This window comes from Oryx dammah, unplaced genomic scaffold (assembly GCF_014754425.2).
Source record: "Oryx dammah isolate SB20612 unplaced genomic scaffold, SCBI_Odam_1.1 HiC_scaffold_21, whole genome shotgun sequence".
Taxonomy (NCBI): Eukaryota; Metazoa; Chordata; class Mammalia; order Artiodactyla; family Bovidae; genus Oryx; species Oryx dammah.
Window position 1 is genome coordinate 33,911,507 of NW_024070205.1, and position 21,148 is coordinate 33,932,654.

At 45.8% G+C, this 21,148-nt stretch overlaps 1 protein-coding gene across 1 annotated transcript in view; it reads right to left on the minus strand.

The window, feature by feature from the left end:
• The window catches only part of DNAJC11 (DnaJ heat shock protein family (Hsp40) member C11), a 68,262-nt gene extending 57,212 nt beyond the window's left edge, over positions 1-11,050 (minus strand). Inside the window, exon 1 of the mRNA XM_040263325.1 lies at positions 10,926-11,050. Coding sequence (XP_040119259.1) covers positions 10,926-10,997 — 72 coding nt within the window. The 5' untranslated portion in view covers positions 10,998-11,050. The remainder of the gene's footprint in view (positions 1-10,925) is intronic.
• Positions 11,051-21,148: the final 10,098 nt, after the last annotated feature.

Genomic DNA, 21,148 nt, shown 5'->3' on the forward strand with positions numbered 1-21,148 from the left:
TATTTCCTATCTTCAATTAGCAAAGTCAGCTACAGCATGTAGGGACATCAGTATGGCCATCCATTGGACGGGCTACGTCAATAGTTCTTAAGAGTGGTGTGGGGCCCCTGGGAGCTCCTGAGACCCTTTCAGGGGGTCAACAGGTCAAAACGATTTTCATAATAATACTCAGGTGTTATCTGCCTTTTCCTCATCCTCTCATAAGCATTGTTATTCAGTCGCCAAGTCGTATCTGACTTTTTGTGACCCCATGGACTGCAGCACACCAGGTTCCCCTGTCCTCACCATCTCCGGGAGTTTGCTAAGTTCATCTCCATTGAATCAGTGATGCCATCCAACCGTCTCATCCTCTGTTGCCCCCTTCTCCTTCTCTCTAAATAAGCACAGTGGGATTTTCCTGAGGTAACATGAGGTGTGATGATACCACTGTTCTGATGGTTAGTGAAATGGATACTTGTATACTTTGTTTTCTAGAAGCTTGTAAGGTGGTAGCTTTATGCTATAAACACAAAGAGTTTTCAGAGATTACCTCAATTGATTCTCAGTGTACTATCTTTCGTTCTGCCTGCAAACTCATTATTGTCCAATACATAGTTATTTTGAAATCCGTAGTTTTTCTCATGCTTATACTGAAATATAAGAAGTACATTTTGTGTCTTAATGTTAAATATTGATAGTTATAACCCACATAAACAAAAGCTCTTTGGGGCCCTCAATAATTTAAGAATGCAAACAGGCCCCAACATTTAAAAAGTTTGAGAACTGCTGAGTTGGTGATACTGCGGTGACAAACAACCCCCAGATTCCAAAAGTTTATTTCTCCCTCACACTACATGTCCATCTCAGGCCAGCTAGTTCTCTGCTTGGCAATGTCCTCAGGTCCCAGGTAGACAAAACAGACCCTTTGGAACCACCGCCGATCATGGAGGCAGAGGGAAGAGCATAAGACGCCTGCTCGACTGCCCTTTAAGTGCCCCAGCCTGAGCAGCCCACGCATCACTTCCACTCACGCCATTGGCTAGAGCTGGTCATGTGACCACACTCAACCGCCAGGGGACGAGGAAGTGCAGCCCCTCCCTAGTTAAGAGCCAATAACGTTTGGTGTACAGCACATCTAACTAGTACAATGCTACTTCTTCATCCAATACTCTGAAGACCCGGTAGAGTGCACAAGCAACATCTTAGTGATTCCTCAGACCTTCCCTTTAAGAAAAGTAAAGCTGGACTTCCTTGGTAGTCCAGTGGTTAAGGATATGCCTGCCAATGCAGGGGACACAGGCTCAATCCCTGGTCCAGGAAGGTTCCACATGCCTCGGAGTGACGAAGCCTGTGAGCCACAACTACTGAGCCTGTGCATTCTAGGGCCCGTGCTCAACAAGAGAAACCACTGCAATGAGAAGCCTGTACGCCACAACTAGAGAGTAACTTCCCGCTATAACAACTAGAGAAAGCCTGCACAGCAACGAAGATCCATAAATAAATAAGTACAAATTTTAAAAAGTAAAGCTACCAGGCTTTTTATTGCTGAAGCCTATAAATTTCAAGCTCAAACTTCCAGGCTATATCTATATTACTGTATCTCAGCAACAAAACCTCCACAAACTATGTTCTTTTGGATTGTGGGAAGTCTGCCTAATTACCGCAATTGGAGATTCATAACTGCCCATATGCTCCACGACAATCTGATCGAAATAAACTGCATCAGCTAATAAAAGGCTGTAATTTTTTTACGATACTTGGTGCTCACAGAATTTAAAGGAAAAGGCAGATTTCAGAGCTAATTAACAGTAAGACAGCATGGGTACTTTGTGCTGAGCGAGAGCCGCTTCACGAAGAGAAAGGGCGCTAGAGTACGTGGTGTCGTTTAGTAGATACTGGTCACACTAAGAGACTAGCTTGTGTAAAGGTTCCCGCATAGTCTGCAGCTTCAGAAGACCAGAAAACTGCCCTCCACACGGCTCTACCCTCTTCTGATGCCACCTTCCCTGCTCAGCACAGTCTTCTATTCTTTTTTATTTACTTATGGGGACATCTTTGGAGGCTCTGGAAATAAGTTCCTGCACATGGGGGTTCATCCACAAACAATAGACCCTGACAATGTATGTGGGGCTTCCCAGGTGGCTCAATGGTAAAGAACCCGCCTGTCAATGCAGAAGACACAGGAGATGTGGGTTTGATCCCTGGGTGGGGAAGATCCCCTGGAGGAGAGCATGGCAGCCCACTCCAGTATTCCTGCCTGGAAAAACGCTATGGACAGAGGAGCTTTGAGGGTAAAGTCGAGCACAACTGAGTGACGGAACACTGCTAAGTAGGTGGACTCACCCTCAAGTGTGATACAGACCGTCCTAGCATTTCAAATAGAACAGGATTTCAAGAGAAACTAACCAATGCCTATGGTAAAAATTCAGCTCTGTTTAACTGACAAAAGGAAAAAGAACTGTACAAAAATAAATCTAATCCATCTGAAGCTTTCTACAAATACCATTACTGGTGCTAGTACAAAAGATGATAAATACATAACCTTTTCTCATTGCAATAAAGAAACATAAGAGAAAGATGATCAATATCTGCCAGATGAAAAAGGACAAGCCCTGCGGGGAAAGGCATTCCTTCCCCTTCTCACACGGCATCCAGTCTTGAACTGAGTCTCCACAGGTCTTGGCTTAAACCGGGGCCCCAGCTATGAATTTGCTGTCATCCTTTGTTCCCTGACTTTAAGCAATTTTTCTAAGGGAAAGTTTAGATTTACCAAACTGAAAACTGTCAAACTGCTTCCAATACATTCCTCTAGGATGACCTGTCACCAAAACTGCAACATGTTCCTCAAAACAGGTATCCCACAAAGTAAAATGCACCTGGACAAGGTGAGTATGGCATTAGCAAATATTTTGTCATTTCAAACCACCACGTTAACTGAATGTCAACTCTGCTCTAACTACCACAAGAGATACAGAAGAAGTACATCACCCCTGCCCTCAAAGAGATCATAAACTAAGTGTGTGCATCCGTTCCCTAAAACTCCCCACACATGGATTTAACTAAACAATAATGAAGACACGGGACTTCCCTGATTGTCCAGTGGTTAAGACTTCGCCTTCCAACGCAGGGGGTGCAGGTTTGACCTCCAGTCAGGGAGCTAAGATCCTACATGCTTCACCCCAAAACACATTAAAACAGAAATGATATTGTAACAAATTCAATAAAGACTTTTAAAATGGTCCACATTAAAAAAAAACAACAACAACCTAAGTTCAGGGCTGTCAGAATGGAAAGAAAACTTCATGGAGCCAGTAGGGTTGAAATAATGCAAATGGTAGACTGAATTTGTTTCAGTATCGACAACAGGCTGGGGCATTTCAGGGGGAAAGAGTGCCCGAGGAAATAGGTGAGGCAGAACACTGACAAACTGGCCTTATTAAGGCAAAGAAGAAGGCAGGAAGTGGGCAAGAAATCAACGCGGACAGCCCCCGCCTGCTCATTCACTTGGCAAGCATCTGGCAGGTAGGTGTCATGTGCCCACACAGTGCTAGGGCCCCAGTGGCGAGCCAGGCAACCACGGTGCCCGACCCCACAGGCAGCCTGCTTTGCAGTGGAAGAAAACAGAACATCAGCACAAAGTGGGCAGAAAATATAGACAACATCTAGTGTGTAAGGGGCTTTAAAAACAGAGCCAAGAATTTGATCTTTAGCCAATAAAAAATAGGACGTGACAAAAGATTTCTGGCTAGAGAAACGTGATCAGTACTGTGTGTTAATATTAACTCCAACAGCTTGACTGAAACTGACAAAAGGTGAAAACAGAGAGACCTGAAGAAAATAGAAATGAGGGGGTCAAAGTCAGCTGGAGTGGAGAGGATTCATGGACTGAGTATCTGTGGGGAACCTGAGAAGGGACTCAATAGTACTAGGAGAAGAAAAATCAAAGAGCATCCAAGGCTTTTCACTGGGATGCACAGGTGAGCATGAAATTGGGAGGCAGCCGGGCACAGGAGGCAGGTGATACGGACATGTAATCGTAATGGCCAGAAGGCAGAGATGCAGTCAGAACAAAGCTAACAAAGCGCTATCACCAGTATTTCCTCCTTTAACATTTGAATACTCATAAAATGCCTGGAGACTGGCATTAGAACCCCCATATTTCAGATAAAAACAGTGAATATCTAAAAGGTTAACTAAGTGACTTGTCTGAGATGGAGAAATTTACCTGATTATGTATCCCTGACCCAAAACCTGGCTAGAAATCAGAACTCGTGTGTAGCCTGGCTCAAACCAAACTTTGGTTGACGGACATTTACAAGAAGGATAGGCAAACTACAGAGAGGGGACATTTATCACACTAACCTGTCAAAGGACTCATCCGAATTCTGTGAAGAACTCCTACAAATCAGTGAGAGCACTCCTTATTAACTTTTATGCTCATGATACTAATAAAAATATACGGCATTTACTTTACATAATAATGTGCCCATTACTATGCCAAGCACTTACATGTATTCTCAATTAATTCTCCCAACAGCACTATGACAGTAAAATTATCCTCTGGATTTTATCGATGAAGAAACAGGTTCAGAGAGGTTAAGGAACTTAGCCCAGGTGGCTAGAAAGTCAAACTTGGACTAGACTTCAAAGGCTTTGTTCTTTAAGCCACGGACCTCTTCTGAAATTCCATCTTCACCTTTGGCCTTTTCAAATAATCATCAACACACTCACAGGTGCCTCACATGCCAGGTACAAGGTGAGTCATCCTAGCTGTCCCTCCCTAAAGCCCACCTTTGCTGAGTATGGAAGTCAGACGCACATATTCTATTTCTCATGATTTTGGAAGTCAGCTTCCTACCACCACTTTATTTAGGACCTTTCATTTTGAGAAGGTGGGCTTCAGAGAGAAAAAATCAAATCATGAATGCATCAGAAAGGCAGGAGGTTGATCAAACAATTCCAAGTTTCTACAATTAGGAATAACCTTGGAAAAGTTACATAGATTCTCCTTAACACAGAAGGAAAAACACTTACAATTTACCCCCAAGATGGCATTGTAACTTCAAAAACAGGACGAGGGAATTGGTAAGAACAGGAACTCTAAATACTAGGTTGGCAGGGGGGAGGCCGGGCCTCTTTTCACCTTTAAGGTTTGTGGGGCTGAGGGGGATCCCATCCTCCAGGACAAATCCCTTCCTGACAACAGCATGTGAGAACCGGGCCAAAGGAGCAGAAATTCTGATTCTTGATTAAAGATCACTCCAAGGGCTCAGGAGAGGCTTTCCTACCACTGTACAACTCTGTCTTCATTTCTCTTCCTGGTTATGTCTGTATGTTTACTTGGTGCCTTTGAGAAACAAGAGTAAATAAAAAGGCCATCATCTGAGGGCAATGAGCTCAAGTTCCTTCCTGGGGTCAAAACTCACAGTTCAGATCCTCTCTTGCATCAAGGGTTCGGCTTCTTTTCCCCTACACGCCTGACCTTATACTGTCTGTGGTCCGTGCCCATCTGCTACATCCTGCCCACTCGATGCCCACATGATTCTTGTAGTTTGATGTCTGTTGGCATTTTACTACTGAGGAATGTTCTGCCGCAACAAACCCGGGTGGGATCACTGTTCACTCACTGCAGGCAGAAGTGGCTCCAAAAGCCCAAGAGCCAAGCAGGCCGCAGCCATCAGACCACAAGAGCTTCTGCAAAGGAATGTGATCCATTCAACACAGGGGCCACGAAAGCAGTAGCATTCCCAGTGGTCTTTCTTTTTTGGAGGGTGCCCCCTTTTAAACATTTCTGCTATTTTGTCTTCTCATCTCTGTTAGCTGTCTTAAATCCTCTCTTTGAACATGGTAGGGTGTAAATAAAATACATGAGTGCAATTAAAATGAAAGTTTAATGAAAGTAAACACTAAAATTCTGTAGCCAAGCAAAACATGTGGTTTGTGTGTCCCTTGGTTTCCTCTCCATTGTTTTACAGAACTCACAGAAAATAGAAAAGCTTTCAACTGAATTCCCTTTAAGAAAAAAACGCAAGAAAAAAAGAGAGGTAGTTTGGTCGATAATGTAGGACTTAGAGCATTAAAATTTCAAGACGTAATTGTTTGAAATGCCCAAAGCAGAAAGGTAGTAACTAGCTTAAGGTTCATTAAAGAAAACAATGTCAAAATTCAGCCTCGTGGTGTTTGCTAATCACAGTATGAGGTGACACTGGAACTTGAGGGGTACCCTAACGGCCCCCTCCTCACCCTCAGGAAGACGCCTAAGAGCTCCACCCATCACCGTCCTGACCGCCGGTGCTGTCATCCTGTTGCTGGAGCAGAGAACCTCTGCCAGGCCCTGCCCTCTCTGCCTGGCCCCTTCAAAGATGACCGCTCACAACAACCTGATCTGTGGGTCCCACTCTGCTTCTAACCCAGACGCCATCTCTTTAGATCACCCCATGGCTCTGCACCCGACTCCCAAGCTTAGCCCAGCTGCTGGGGACCACTCGTCCCGCCACCCAAGTCAAATGCAAGACCCCGCGGGAAGAGTTCAGATAACTATCTTCTGAAGAGAATAAACTTAGTAATTTGAACAGAAAGAAGAAAGCTTTGGGAATTTAGAACCTAAGGCTTAGCATAAAATCTTAAATTATGCTTGGCACCATGTTTTTTTTTTTTTATTACTACAACAGTAAACTGAGCCTGGATGAGACAGACCAAAGCCTTCTATGTACATATATGTCTTTTTAAAACAAGCAAAACCTCATGTTTATCAAAATCCAGGAAGGAGCAACAATAAACATTATTAATCAAATACCTACTTATGCGTCAGGTACTTTATATATAGCCTCACGCTCCAATATACAACATCCTGGCTCAGACCAAGTACTTCATATTAATACATTTTTATCTGTTAACCTATATTTCAAGAAAAGCTCCCTAAAAAACAGAGAGCAAAAAGGTTCAACTACTAGCTGCCTAGAGGCACATACCTCCCGGGGGGGAAACTGGGATTCGAACACAGGATGGTCTGGCTGCATATCAGTAAAGGAGACTCTGAGGTTGAATGATGTGTTCAAGGTCACCCTTGGGGGCCTGAGTGGCCTGAGAGCCCTGCTCTTAAGGACGATGCTCCTCTTCACTGACAGGCAGCCTTAGGAATGTGACCACTGCGCTAAGTCAGGTTTCTGGACAACCAAGGCTCTCTCTACTTGCTCAGCACAAGCGGGTTCACTGGTGTGACTATCAGACTTTGAACCTAAGACAGCAAATAGAAAACTCATTAAAGGAAACCTTCATAGACTCACCTTCACATCCCTCATTAAGACTAATCACCTGCCCATCAGGTTAGGTAAGTACCTTAGGGCTTTAGGTACCTATGTGCGCCCTGGCTTACCACCCTTTTACATTCAATTTCTGCGGATGGCCCTGCCACCCTGGTTGGGGGTTGGGTGACTGTCCCCAAAGGTCAATCTTGGCTGTGACGGGTAGACCTTCCTCTTTTGCTCTAGCCTTTTCGTCTGCAGTCCAAACTCAGATTTTTCAGCCCCAACTCTGTGACTGTAACCTGCAGCCAGCGTAACCCAGACAACCAAAAACTGTGGAGAGGATGAGATGCCCTATACCAGGGAAGGAATGAACATGCAGGGACTTTGGGAAAACTTTCTATTTAGGTGATGATTTTGCACTTCTAGTTTCATGGCTATTTGGAAGGATGAAGATCCCAGAACACTGACCTCCATATGTGGGCTACAAGAAAAGACATTTCTACTTGAGTTTATTTTTTATTTAATGACTTTTTTTTTTTTACAAAAGTATCTACAACTTGAAAAGGAGATTGGCTCCTTTAAGGCTAAAACTGATTGGGACCAGAGATCTTACAACAAGTTATAAACATTTCTGACTGTTATGCATAAAAATGAAACTCTTTCAACTACAACACTGGTTAAAGTAGGAGTTAAACTCAATTATTTAGGAATAAATTAGGTTTAAAATGTGTCAATTATAATGTCGATAAAAAGCATGTACATCAAGAAAATTTCACTAATTCTTCAGGAATCCTTTCTCCAAATAAATTTTGGAAAATCATCTCAGAAATCTCAGATCAGAGTTTGGGCCCCTGCTGGTGCATCTGGCTATGTAAACCAGAGATGCCAATCCAGTTTCAATATGCCTAGTTAATGATAAATTATTCCCTCCCCTCAATGTGTGGCATGCAGATAACTGCTCCACTCTGCAGACAGACAATGTAGGAACACTAGAGAAAGGGAATTATTAAAGATCATCGAAGCTTTATCTAGCTGACTGCTTCACTCTCTGGGATACAATTAAAAGGGGGGACATTTTAAAGTTTAAAACATGGCAAGGGAGATTCTTAAGCAGATTTCTGATGTTTCTGTATCACTCCATTTGTTATCATCATGTATCAAGCTTATACATTTAAAACTTTATTAATTAGAGTTCCCTGGTTTGGGTTCAGCTTGCTTCCATCTGAGGTTCTTGGCAGAAAGTCACGAACCTCCTGAACATGAGACTTCTGAAAGTGCTCTGGGGTGCTGGTGGGAAGAGGACCTTGCCTCCTAGTTACACTTCAATGCCATCAAGCTGTATACCTGAAACATCAACGGGGTTATTTCCTTCTTTTGACCACATATGTAAGATAAAGATTACTTCTATTTTCTTCTCTAATTCTTCAGCTAAGTCATGGTCTTTCAACTTCAGGATGATTTCTAATTTCACAAAAAAATCTTAGTTAAAATCAAGTCCAGAGATCACTTTCTGAGCTTCTTTTCTAATGGAACCCTGGAAAATCACACCACAGAGGATGGTGTTCTATACTGAGTTTGTTAGCAGCAGCAACACTAAATGACTTAAGCCAGAGGACTTGTTTCACAGGACTTTCACCTACAGCCAGAAATGTGGGAGGTGCCTTCACTGTTCCGGAGAAGTGAAATTTTTAAAGAAATACTTCTTTGACTTTCACCCATCAGTCTAATAACAACGACAAGTCCCAACATTCTGGCAATTTCAAGGTATACCTCTGACAAATGTTTACCTAGGACTTCAGCCAAGCTTACTACTCCAGACCTTTTTGATCATTTGCAGCCACCTAAGATTCCAGGGGCTTTCCAGGTGGCACTAGTGGTAAAGAACCCACCTGCCAATGCAGATGTAGGAGAGGTGGGTTTGATCTCTGGGTGGGGAAGAGCCCCTGGAGGAGGGTATGGCAACCTACTCCAGTATTCTTGCCTGGAGAATCCCATGGATAGAGAAGTCTGGCGGGCTATGGCCCATAGGGTTGCAAAGGGTTGGACACGACTGAAGCGACTTGGCATGCAAGATTCAGTGAACAGGTATTCGTATCTTTCCCCAAGTGAACTATAAATGAGTGGTAAGAAAGGCTGATTTCAGAAAAGCTCGTTTCATTTACCACTTTACTTCTAAGAACTGGAGAAAAAGAATAATGAGCCAGACAGCTCCATTCAAAGGGAAAGAAAGAGGCCAAAGAAGCCTCACCAATGACTCGTTCCAAGAATCTCTAGGTGGCCCTACTGCAGCCTAACAAGATCTGAAATTCACCAAAATATTTCACTGGATGTTTCCACAGTAAATAGTGACTAACACATTTAAGGAATTCCCATGTGGAGTGCCCAAAGAGTCCAGCAGCTCTGGAGTCTGAGGAGTGGTAAGCTAGGCAGAGGTCAAGAACTGGGGCTTCAGAGTCAGACTGCCCAGGGCTGAATCTAGGCTTTTGCAATTTCTAGTGGTGAGGCTTTGGGCAAGTTACTTAATCTCTCTATGCTTCCGTTTCTTCAGGGATCAATCAAGAACTCTCTGAATACCTACCTTAAAGGCTAATACGGTAATTAAGTGTAATAACATAAAACAAAGTGTCCATTCAGCACTGTGGCCCTACACAAAGTGAGCACTCACAGAACATTAGCTATTATTAACATCACGCAGACCTGAGCTCACTGACAAAACAGCCTGATCAGTTTTGCCAAGGACAGCCAGAGGAGGCTAGTTCTGATCACTGGAAAATCTGAGCCAGAATCAGAGATCCTATGACAGGGGTGGGAAGACCCTACCTAGAAGTTTAGAGAGAGAGTTCACTTCATGAACATGACCTGACCTTGGAAGCCTCTCTGCCCTTCACGCTGACCTCAAATGTACTTGTCAACAAGAAAGGAAATTTAATTGGGCCCCCACTATGTCCAAGACACCATGTGAGGCTCTCTAATGTTATCTTTCAATCGGTGAGGAAACGAGGAATAAGCATTTGGCGTCTGGAAACGCGGATGCAAGTGGTGGCGTTAACTGTTCCTCGCTTATTCCTGAGTTTATTCCTAACCTGGGCCTCCGAATGGAGGCTATTTGTCCAGGAGACTCTTTCTTCAGTTTCTGGAAGCCGCTCAGGAAGAAGGAGGACACAAGACACGTGCCTCTGAGCCTGGACTCACTTCAGAGGCGGGATGTCCCCGTGGAAGACTTGGGGACCGGACAGACCCCTGGGGAGGTTCTCTGGTGGCTTTGACCTTGGCGCCTGGGACTCCGTTTCCCATCCTGCCGGCTGCGGGACGATGACACAGCCCCTCGGCCTCGGCGGGTGTGTGAGCCGAGAGTGGCAAGTGGTCCTGGAGGACTTGGATTACCCACTCCACCTTCACCTCGGGACCCTGTTTCCCTCTGGGGGCTTGGGGCCCTCTGGCTTTGCCGGGACACAGTGCACGCGGCGCACAGGCCGCGGAGAGCTGGGGGAGAGGCCAGATAGGATACCCCCGGCGCAAGGGTCAGGGCGGTGGGGACAGTCTGGCCGGCCAGCGATCGCGCACGTCAGCCGGGGTCACGCGGCCTCCCCGCCAGGGTCCGGCCGCCCGAGGAGGAACGGGGCGGTCGCTGCCAGCCTGGCCCCGCCTGAACGACCCGGCCCGGCCTCGGTCCGGACGGCGGCCCGCCGCAGGCCTCACCTCCCTGCGCACGTTCAGCAACGAGTAATAGTCTTCATTGTCCAGCTCCTCCTCGCTCAAGGCCGTCGCCATCTTCGCAACCTTTCACCCCGCCAAACCGGCAAGGCCGTGCACAAGAGGGACCGACCGTCCGCCGCCCAGATAGCGCGGGCCGGCGCGGCTGCCCCACAGCGGCCCCTGGCGCCCTGGAGTCGCGCCGCCTCCGCGTAGCCCGGAAGGGGCGCGCCTGCGCCCTGCGCCCCGGCGCGGCCCAGGGCGGGCCCAGTCCCTCCATGTGTCGTTCCGGGACCTAAAGCCGAGTCCGGGCACCCTGGGGCTGTGCCTTGGCTAGAGAAAGCGAGTTTGCGGTCCCTCCCGGGGGTCGTCACGTCTGGACGCCGAGGAGACAGACCTTTGCGACACCCTCTGTCTCCCCCGCCAGCGTCCAGTGCGGGGCACATCCGAACCCCAAATATAGCCTCACCTGGGCTACACGGCCAGCTCCCACCTCCACTCTCACCCCGGTACCCCTCCGACGGGAGGTTACTGGAGGCCCCACATACTGATTTGTCTTTGCACAGGAAGCTTCCAGAATGGCATGTGTTCCTCCAGTGGTCTTTCACTTCTCTCTTGACAACCCTGCCCAGGAGACAGGCCCCCTCATTTTCATTTATTATTGTCGTATATTTGGGGCATCGGGCAATTTTTCTGCTGCTTAAATGACGAGGCTATAGCCATTGTGAAAGTGAAAGTCGCTCAGTCGTGTCCGACTCTCTGCCATCCCGGGGACTATATAGTCCATGGAATTCTCCAGGCCAGAACACTGGAGTGGGTAACCTTTCCCTTCTCCAGGGGATCTTCCCAACCCAGGGATCGAACCCAGGTCCCCCGCATAGCCATTGGGTTTCCACTATAATTGTTTCTGGCAGGCGTATATATCTACCGACCCCACCCTGGAGCTGTTCTCTTGTAAATTTCTACCTTATGATATAGCATTGGAGTCGAATTGATTTCAACCTTGTGCCTGTGGCATGGTGCGTTGTTGAAGATGCCTCTGCAATCATTTAAATAATTTAAATGTCTTATAAATGATCCAGTTATCAAGAGATAGTGGACAAGAGAGTGCCCATGGTCTTGTCACCTGTTTGGTTCATGCCGACTTGTACCAATTTTTCGCTAATTCTCAGTAATGTTTGCTCTGTAACTAACCATTGATTTAGAATCATCCTTGCTGCCCTATCTAAGCCAGTCTCCTGGGAAGCCCCAAACACCTGTCTGTGGATTTGAGAAATTGATTTCTTTCTCTTCCTAATTTTTGACCATATGTGCATCATCTGGGCTTGTGTACAGTCCCTTGCAAGTTGCCCAGCCCTCTTAAGGCTCTCTTGGCATGAGTCACTTAGGTGTGCTGAGACCGGTTATTCTGGAGTGTTGAGTCAGTCTGGAACAAACTGTCAGCCCGAGTTGTAAATTAAGACCTATTTCTTTATCTGTGTGAGGTTTCCTCACAATAGCTCTCTTTCACACACACTCATATTCCATCAGCTAGTCCAGAAATGTTTTTGTTATGATCTTTCCTTTTTTCTCCATTGCAGAGCAGTGATTAGGGCTAAACTGCATGCTGACATTTGCTGGTTTTTAAGAATGTCTTATCGAGAGGCTGGGGGGAAAACTAGAATGTTGTGATATTCCTTTTTTTCCTCCCGTTTGTAGACATTAATTGGGCTATAATGCTCAGTTGGGTAGAGGAGCTCTTTGCCATCTTTCCTGTGCTTTGGAAAACACTGCCTGTAGGAATTACACAAACGGAACACAGCATATGTCTCAGAACGCCCAGGTCAGTGTTGCTATGATTGAGAATGACCTGGTTTTTATCACCACTCAAACAAAATAAATAGTGACTCAGGGATGCCCTGTGCTTTTGTCCTCTCTTGGGTCCATGGTATTTTGTGTTACTTGGTTACTTGGAAAGTGATTGTGACAAATAAGAAATAAACTTAGATACACTACAGGCTCAAGAATATATTGACTTCGGAGATTGGCTCTCTTGTTCCTCTCCTCCCAAAACCATAATCTCTGATGGGCAAAGTAATGACAACTGAAAGATGTACAAATTTATAAGTTAACACACACATCCAACAAACTACTCATGCCAGAGCAAGTGACAGAACTCAGTCACATTAACTCATTGCCTTGCACTTTAGTTTTCCTTTGATTGGGTAAAGTCACAAAGCAATTTGTCACTTAGTTGCAAAGCATAATATGTCAATACTTATGTAATATATTCTTATAACTATATAACTATGTGTGTGTATTATTATATATGTATATAAACTTGAAATGGGGGAAGAGGAGAGGGCATAACCTTTATTTTTTAATTTTTCAAAAGTCTTTCTTGAATTTGTTAGAATATTGCTTCTATTTGTTTTCTGTTTGGTTTCCTGGCCTCAAGGCATGTGGGATCTTAGTGCCCCCATCAGAGATTGAACCCTCAACCCCTGAATTGGAAGGTGAAGTCTTAACCACTGAACCACCAGGGCAGGTCACACAACCTTTAAAAGAATGATTGCTGTTGGGGATATACCAAGATCTGGTCAGAACTGATTATATCCAAGATGGTGGAAGAGTCACCCTCCAGTGGAACCTGAGCCTCATTCTATGCTCGTTGGAATTCATTAGCTAAGAGACACATCTACAGGTGCTGTGACCGATGGAACAGTGTGGGTTGCTCGGCCGTGTCAGACTTCTTGTGACCCCACGCACTGGAGCTCACCAGGCTCCCCTGTCCATGGACTTTTCCAGTTGAGAATATTGGAGCGGGTGGCCATTCCTTCTGTAGAGGATCTTCCTGACCCAGGTGGGGGCTCAATTCCTGGAAATCCCCGTCCCTTCCCCCAGATAGTTGGAATAATCCTCTCACTCACCAGTGACTAAGTCGTGTCTGACTGTGCAACCCCCTCTGTAGCCTGCCAGGCTCCTCTGTCCGTGGGATTCTCCAGGCAAGAACCCTGGAGTGAGTTGCTGTGCCCTCCCCAGGGATCTTCCTGACCCAGGAATTGAACCACATCCACCTGCATTGGCAGGTGGATTCTTTACCACTGAGCCACCTGGGAAGCCAGCCTATTAAAAACTAACTACTGCATATTTTGGGGTCTCCCACCTTCTGAGAGTGGCCCACGCTCTGACTGTAGAGTGTGTTTCTCCCAGGGTCACTCCTGCCTTTTGAGACAGACTGCATTCTGTCTCTGGAACATATCTCTCTCTAGATAAATCCACTTCTTACCTATCACTTTGCCTCTTGTTGAATTCCTTCTGCATGGAGACATAAAGAGCCTGAGCTTCATTAAGTCCTTACAGAGTTATGTGATTTTAATAAAAAGACAGTGGGTTCAAGTCCCAAATCTGAGTTTTGGCTGGATTCAAATCCCAACCTGAGTTGTGAGTTTTCATGACTGTTATTGTATTCTCTCATCTTAACTGTAACCACAAGGATACTTACCTCTACCATCATCATCTTCAGAGTGACCCCAGATCCTCTGGCTTCTCTGAGCCATCCATGAAGTTTCCTTTATTTAAAGACTCGACCCCAGGCCTTGCGTCTAGCGTGTAGGATTAGGATTGTGAGGTTAAATATAGGATGCTCATTAAATCTGAATTTCAGGTGAACAGTGAATACTTGTCAGTGGTATTGCACCGGCCATACACATATACTAAACAAATTGCCACCCTGAGGACTGTAGCCGGCCAGGTTCCTCTGTCCATGGGATTTTCCTGGCAAGAATACTGAAGTGGGTTGCCATGCCCTCCTCCAGGGAATCTTTCCGACCCAGGGATTGAACCCATGACTCCTGAGTCTCCTGCAGTACAGGCGGATATTTACTGTTGAGCCACCAGGAAAGCCTATATACTAAACACAATTTATTGTTTATCTGAAATTCAAATTTAACTTATTCTGGCAACCTCAACTAGAAACACTACAATCCTTCCCCTTGATGCTAAAAGCTGTAAAGTGAAGTCGCTCAGTCGTGTCCAACTCTTCGCGACCCCATGGACTGCAGCCTACCAGTCTCCTCCGCCCATGGAATTTTCCAGGGAAGAGTACTGGAGTGGGTTGCCATTGCCTTCCCCAAGTGTACAGCCTCCCTGTACACTGGGGCCAAATCAAATCTCAGAGTTTTGGATGAAGTGGAAAAGAATAGCTTTATCGCTTTGCCAGGCAAAGAGAGACACAGCAGATTCTTGCTCTGGAAAATGACCTGTCTCAACCCAGGAGAGTTTGGTGAGGAGTTTAGGGGGAGATTGCTAACAAGATCAGGGTGTGTGCAGGGTCTCAGGTGGTGGGTTTCCTAATCTTGATGAGCTTCTCTGGTCCCTTTAATCCTGCCTCCAGTGATTTCTTGGCTGCTCCTCTCCCTATTGGGCTTCCTAGGTGGCACTAGTGGTAAAGAACCCAAGTGCCAATGTTGTTGTTCAGTCGCTAAGTCGTGACTCTTTGAGACCCCAGGGACTGCAGCACGTCAGGCTTCTCTGTCCTTCACCATCTCTCAGAGTTTGCTCAGATTCATGTCCATTGAGTTGATGATGCCATCCAGCCATCTCATCCTCTGTCACTGCCTTCTCCTCCTGCCTTCAATCTTTCCCAGCATCAGGGGCTTTTCCAGTGAGTTGGGTCTTCACATCAGGTGGCCAAACTAGGAGTCACAAGAGATACGAGTTCAATTCCTGGGTCAGGAAGATCCCCTGGAGATGGAAATGGTAACCGACTCCAGTATTCTTGCCCAGAGAATCCCATGGGCAGAGGAGCCTGGCAGGCTACAGTCCATGGGGTGGCAAAGAGTCAGACATGACTGAATGACTTAGCATGTACGCCTCTCTTGATCAGCAGCTGTTTGAATCTGCCCTTTGGGATTCAAGGAAGGTCATGGAAGCTGGAATCTTGCCTACAAGAAACAGGGGACCTAAAAGGCCTCCCAGCCCAGGGGCCCCACAGGGCCCCACTTGGTTTCACCCTTTTCCTGAGAGATGCTCTGGAGAGATGAGGTGAACAGCCTGAATCCACACCCCCATCTCTATAATTCAGAAGGAAAAGTCACCTATACTTTTTCGGTTATTCTCTTGTCACTGAGCCTGGATGGGGATATTGTTGCTTGCTTGCCAGCCATTCATAGTCAGCTTTCTGTTTCCCCTCATGAGCTCTGATAACCTTGTTAAGAGGAGTTAGGAGGAAAAAAAATCCTTAGCTGGGGAAAAGAAGGGAGAATCTGTGGGCACGCAAGAATTAAATTTTCTTGATGTTATCTTTCCCCTTAGCATTTAAGTGACTTGTCATTTTCCTCTTTAGCCAAGATGATAATTGTAGGAGGGTTGAGTCAGGCAGAGGAAGAGCCATACCTGCTTGAATGAGATAGTGGCTGAGTGGCTGCAGAGCCTGACCCCAGAGAGAGCCTTGGTGGGGGTGGCAGGGGGTGCAGACAGATGGGAGGCCTTGGGACTCTGCAGTTTTAGGCCTCACCATCCCATCAAAGTATGCATCTCCAGGAACTTCACTGGTGGTCCAGGGGCTAAGACTCCGCCTTCCACTTCAGGGATTGGGGGTTCGATCCCTGGTCAGGGAACTAGAATCCACATGCCACTAACAAAATGTTTGCATGCTGCAACTAAATATGCTGCATGCTGCAGCTAAGACCAAGCACAGCCAGATAAGTAATAACATTAAAAAATATATATATATATATTTTAAAGTATGCATCTTCAGGGCTTCCCAGGTGGCCTTAGTGGTAAAGAACCCACCTGCCAATGCAGGTAGACATAAGAGATGAAGATTCAATCCCTGGGCCAGGAAGATCTCCTGGAGGAGGGCATGGCAACATACTCCAGTATTCTTGCCAGAGAATCCTATGGACAGAGGAGCCTGGTGGGCTACAGCCCATAGGGTCTCAGAGTCGGACACGACTAAAACAACTTAGCATGCATGCACAGGCATCTTCAAAGTCTCCGGTTCAGAGCTTCTGTCTTGGGAACTCGGTGTTCTGTCTACAGTGTTATCCATTTGTTGTGCCTGGGGGAACTTACTGGTTTTCCCTGCTGTTTGCATCTTCAGGTCCTCAGTGCCTATGTGTTCATCTGTCCTAATCCATCAGTTCCCAGCTAGGGTTCCATTCCAATCTGTTTTCTCAGCTGCTTAGTGATATCATGGCTTCCCTGAGAGCTCAGTTGGTAAAGAATCCACCTGCAATGTGGGAGACCCCGATTGGACTCCTGGGTAGGGAAGATCTCCTGGAGAAGGGATAGGCTACCCACTCCAGTATTCTAGCCTGGAGAATTCCATGGATTGTACAGTCCGTGGGGTTGTAAAGAGTTGGACATGACTGAGCAACTTTCACTTTCACTTAGTGATATCATTATCTTTTGGCCTTTGACCCTGTCCACCACATCCATTCCCAGTTCAGTTTGTCTCTCTTATATACCTCTCTACCCACCTCCCAGGCTATTGAGAATGGTCCAGGAAAGTCTTGGAAGATATAAAGTTGGTGCTTACTGATGCTAAAATTTTGGCCTCTGTGCACTGGTGCCAAATCAAATCTCGGAGATAGTTTTGGGTGAAGTGAAAAAGTAGGAAAAAAAAAAGTAGGAAAGCCAACAAAGGTCTGTATAGTCAAAGCTGTGATTTTTCTAGTAATCATGTACCAGTGTGAGACCTGGACTATAAAGAAGGCTGAGCACAAAAGAATTGGTGTTTTTGAACCTAGGTACTGGAGAAGACTCTTGAGAGTCCCTTAGACTGCAAGGAGATTAAACCAGTCAGTCCTAAAGGAAATAAACTCTGTACATTCATTGGAAGGATTGATGCTAAAGCTGAAGCTCCAGTACTTTGGCTACCTGATGGGAAGAGCTGACTCACTGGAAAAGACCCTGATGCTGGAAAAGATTGAAGGCAGGAGAAGGGGCCGACAGAGGGCAAGATGGTTGGATGGTATCACCGACTCAATGGACATAAGTTTGAGCAAACTCTGGAAGATGGTGAAAGACAAGGAAACTTGGCATGCTGCAGTCCATGGGGTCACAAAGAGTCAGACATGACTTAGCGACTGAACAACAACAAAAAAGAAATAGTAGCTTTATTGCTTTGCCAGGCAAATGAAGACAGAGCAGGCTCCTGCCCTGAAAACTTGTGTGTCCTGACCCAGGGGCGTTTGGTGAGGAGTTTTATAGCAATGATTCAAAGGTAAGATTAGGGTGTGTGCAGAGCCTGCACTCCTTTAATTTGGTTAGAGGTAGTCTCTTGATGAGTTTCTCTGGTTCTGTTAATCTGGTGTTCTCTGAAATGAATTTTAGTTCTGTAAAGAGCTTAAAAATATTGTTAAGTGTATCCCTTGAGGTGGAACCAGGACCCCACCCCCAGGCTGGATAGACTACCATTTCTTGGCTATTCCTCCCTTGACTGTGCATCCCTTCTCTTCTCTGATTAGCAACTGTTGGAATCAGACCTTTGGAACTCAGGGAAGGTCCTGGAGGCTGAACAGAAAGGCTCTCCATGCCCACGAGCCCCACAGGGTCCTGTTTGGTGTCATTATTTGACTTTAACTGGCCACCAGTGTTACTTGGAAGTCCTACTGTTGATGTTGTTCAGTTGCTAAGTCCTGTCTGACTCGTTGTGACCCCATGGACTGCACCATGCCAGACTTCCCTGTCCTTCACTGTCTCCTGGAGTTTGCTCAGATTCATGTCCATTGAGTCGGTGGTGCTGTCCAACAATCTCATCTTCAGGTACTCTTTTCTCCTCCTGCCTTCAATCCTTCCCAGCATCAGGGTCTTTTTCAGTGAGTCGGGCCTTCGCATCAGGTAGCCAAAGTATTGGAACTTCAGCTTTAGCATCAGTCCTTCCAAAAAAAATAAAGTGTTGGTTCTCTTCAGGATTGGCCGTTTTGAGCTCCTTGCTGTCCAAAGGACTCTCAAGAGTCTTCTCCAGCACCACAATTCAAAGGCATCAATTCTTCAGCCTTCTTTATGGTCCAACACTCACATCCATACATGACTACTGGAAAAAGACTAGCTTTGACTACATGGACTTTTGTTGGCAAAATGACATCTTTGCTTTTGAATATGCTATCTATGTCTATGTTTGAGAGTCCCGTGGACAGCAAGGGATAGCAAGTAAATCCTAAAGGAAATCAACCCTGAATATTCATTGGAAGGATTGATGCTGAAGTTGAAACTTCAATACTTTGGCCACCTGACGCAAAGAGCTGACTCATTGGAAAAAACCCTGATGTTGGGAAAGATTGAGAGCAAGAGAAGGGGGCAACAGAGGATGAGACAGTTGGATGGCATCATCGACTCAATGGACATGAGTGAGCAAATTCCAGGGATAGTGAAGGACAGGGAAGCCTGGCATGTTGCAGTGTTGGACATGACTGAGTGACTGAACAACAGCAATGATGTTTGTCATAGGTTTCCAAGGAACAGCTGTCTTTTAATTTCATGACTGCAGTCACCATCCACAGTGACTTTGGAGCCCAAGAAAATAAAATCTGTCTTATTATACTCACCTCTTATAACACCCTACACATTACCCCACAGTTCTATTCAGCTTATCTTTTTTTTTTCAGCTTATCTTTAAACTTGAGGCAATATCCAGAAATGGGCATTGATCTTTCAGCAGTTTGCAAGAGGGAAATGATTTGTTCTAGTGGAATTAACACTCCAATGAGTGGGGAAGGGGAGATGACATAAGATAATTTCAGATGCTAAGTAATATCACATCACACTGATGTGATAATGTAATATCTCACATGTTGATCACGTGAGCTGGGTTGGTTATGAAAGATCTATCTAGGAATGTAAATTTGAACTGAATGACAGGGAAGATCCTGCTTTGCAATGCCTAAAGGAAGAAACTTCTAGTGCAAAGTCTTGGAGACAAGAACAAGTCTGGTGTGCTCCAGGGACAGAGAGAGAGCCAGCAAGCACGAAGCTGGTGCAGGTAGGGGAGGGCAGTTGGAAGAGATGGTGAGGTTGTTAGTGGAGGAGGGGGCTCGTGGAGGGGAGGATGGTGGTCAAGAAATTAATTTTTATTCTGACCACAATGGCAAACACTGAAAAATTTTAAGCAGGAAGGAATGTGAGTATTGTGTGTGTGCTCAGTTGCTTCAGTCATGTCCAACTCTTTGCAACCCCATGGGCTATAGCCCACCAGCTTCCTCTGTCCAGGGGATTCTCTAGGCAAGAATACTGGAGTGGTTTGCCATTTCCTTCTGTAGGGGATCTTCCCAAACCCAGGATCAAACCTGAGACTCTTGCATGTCAGGCATCGGCAGGCAGATTCGTAACCACTTGTGCTACCTGGGAAGCCCAAAAGAGACATGGTCTGGCTTTCCCCCCACTAAAGATCAGGAGAGTTAGGCTAGGTTAGAGGTTTCTGGAATGGAACACCCCCTCCCCCCTACCCTGTTAAAATTTCTTGCAGTGTTCCTGGGAAGAAAGGATGGTGGCCTTGGACTTGGACTAAGTAAGGGGATGGCCAGGCGTAGAATGCACCTTGGGCTGCTTTCAGCAGGAACTGCTGATAGGTTGGGTCTGGGGTATGAAGGGGAAAGAGAGGAATAGGTGTTATGCCTGCATTTTTAAAATTTGGGGTATAATTGTTTTACAATGTGTTAGTTTCTGCTGTGCAACAAAGTGAATCAGCTATATGTATACATATATCCCTTCCCTCCTTAAGCCTCCCTCCCACCCACTCCCATTCAACCCCTCTAGGCCGTCACAAAGCTCCCAGCTGAGCTTCCTGTTATGCCTACATTTTGGCTTGAGCTATTGGGTAGTAAAGCCATGTATGGGGCTGAGGAAGATTAGGGAAGAGGCAGGCCTGGGAGGGGAGTAACCAAGTTCTGTTTTGGGGATGGAGGTCTTCGTTAGGTCTTCCTGTGGAGAGGACACCTTCTACTTTCTTTTCTGCTCATTCTTTCATTTATGCAAGCAGGCTCTCACCCCCATCATTTCCTTAAGATTCTCATCTCAGAGATTCCTGGGGCTTCTTGAACCCAAATCCAAATGGACTATGTTGAATTGTCTATTCTTTGGACTCTAGCCGGTATTTCAGTGTTGTTCACCTTCTTTATTGCAACGTTTCTGTCCTTGAATGTTTGATTTTTCCTCTCCCTTAGCTTCCATATTTCTCTGTCTTGATCTCCCTTTCCTCTTGCCCCCACCTGGAATTCAAGATCTTTGTGTTCTGGATTCACAGA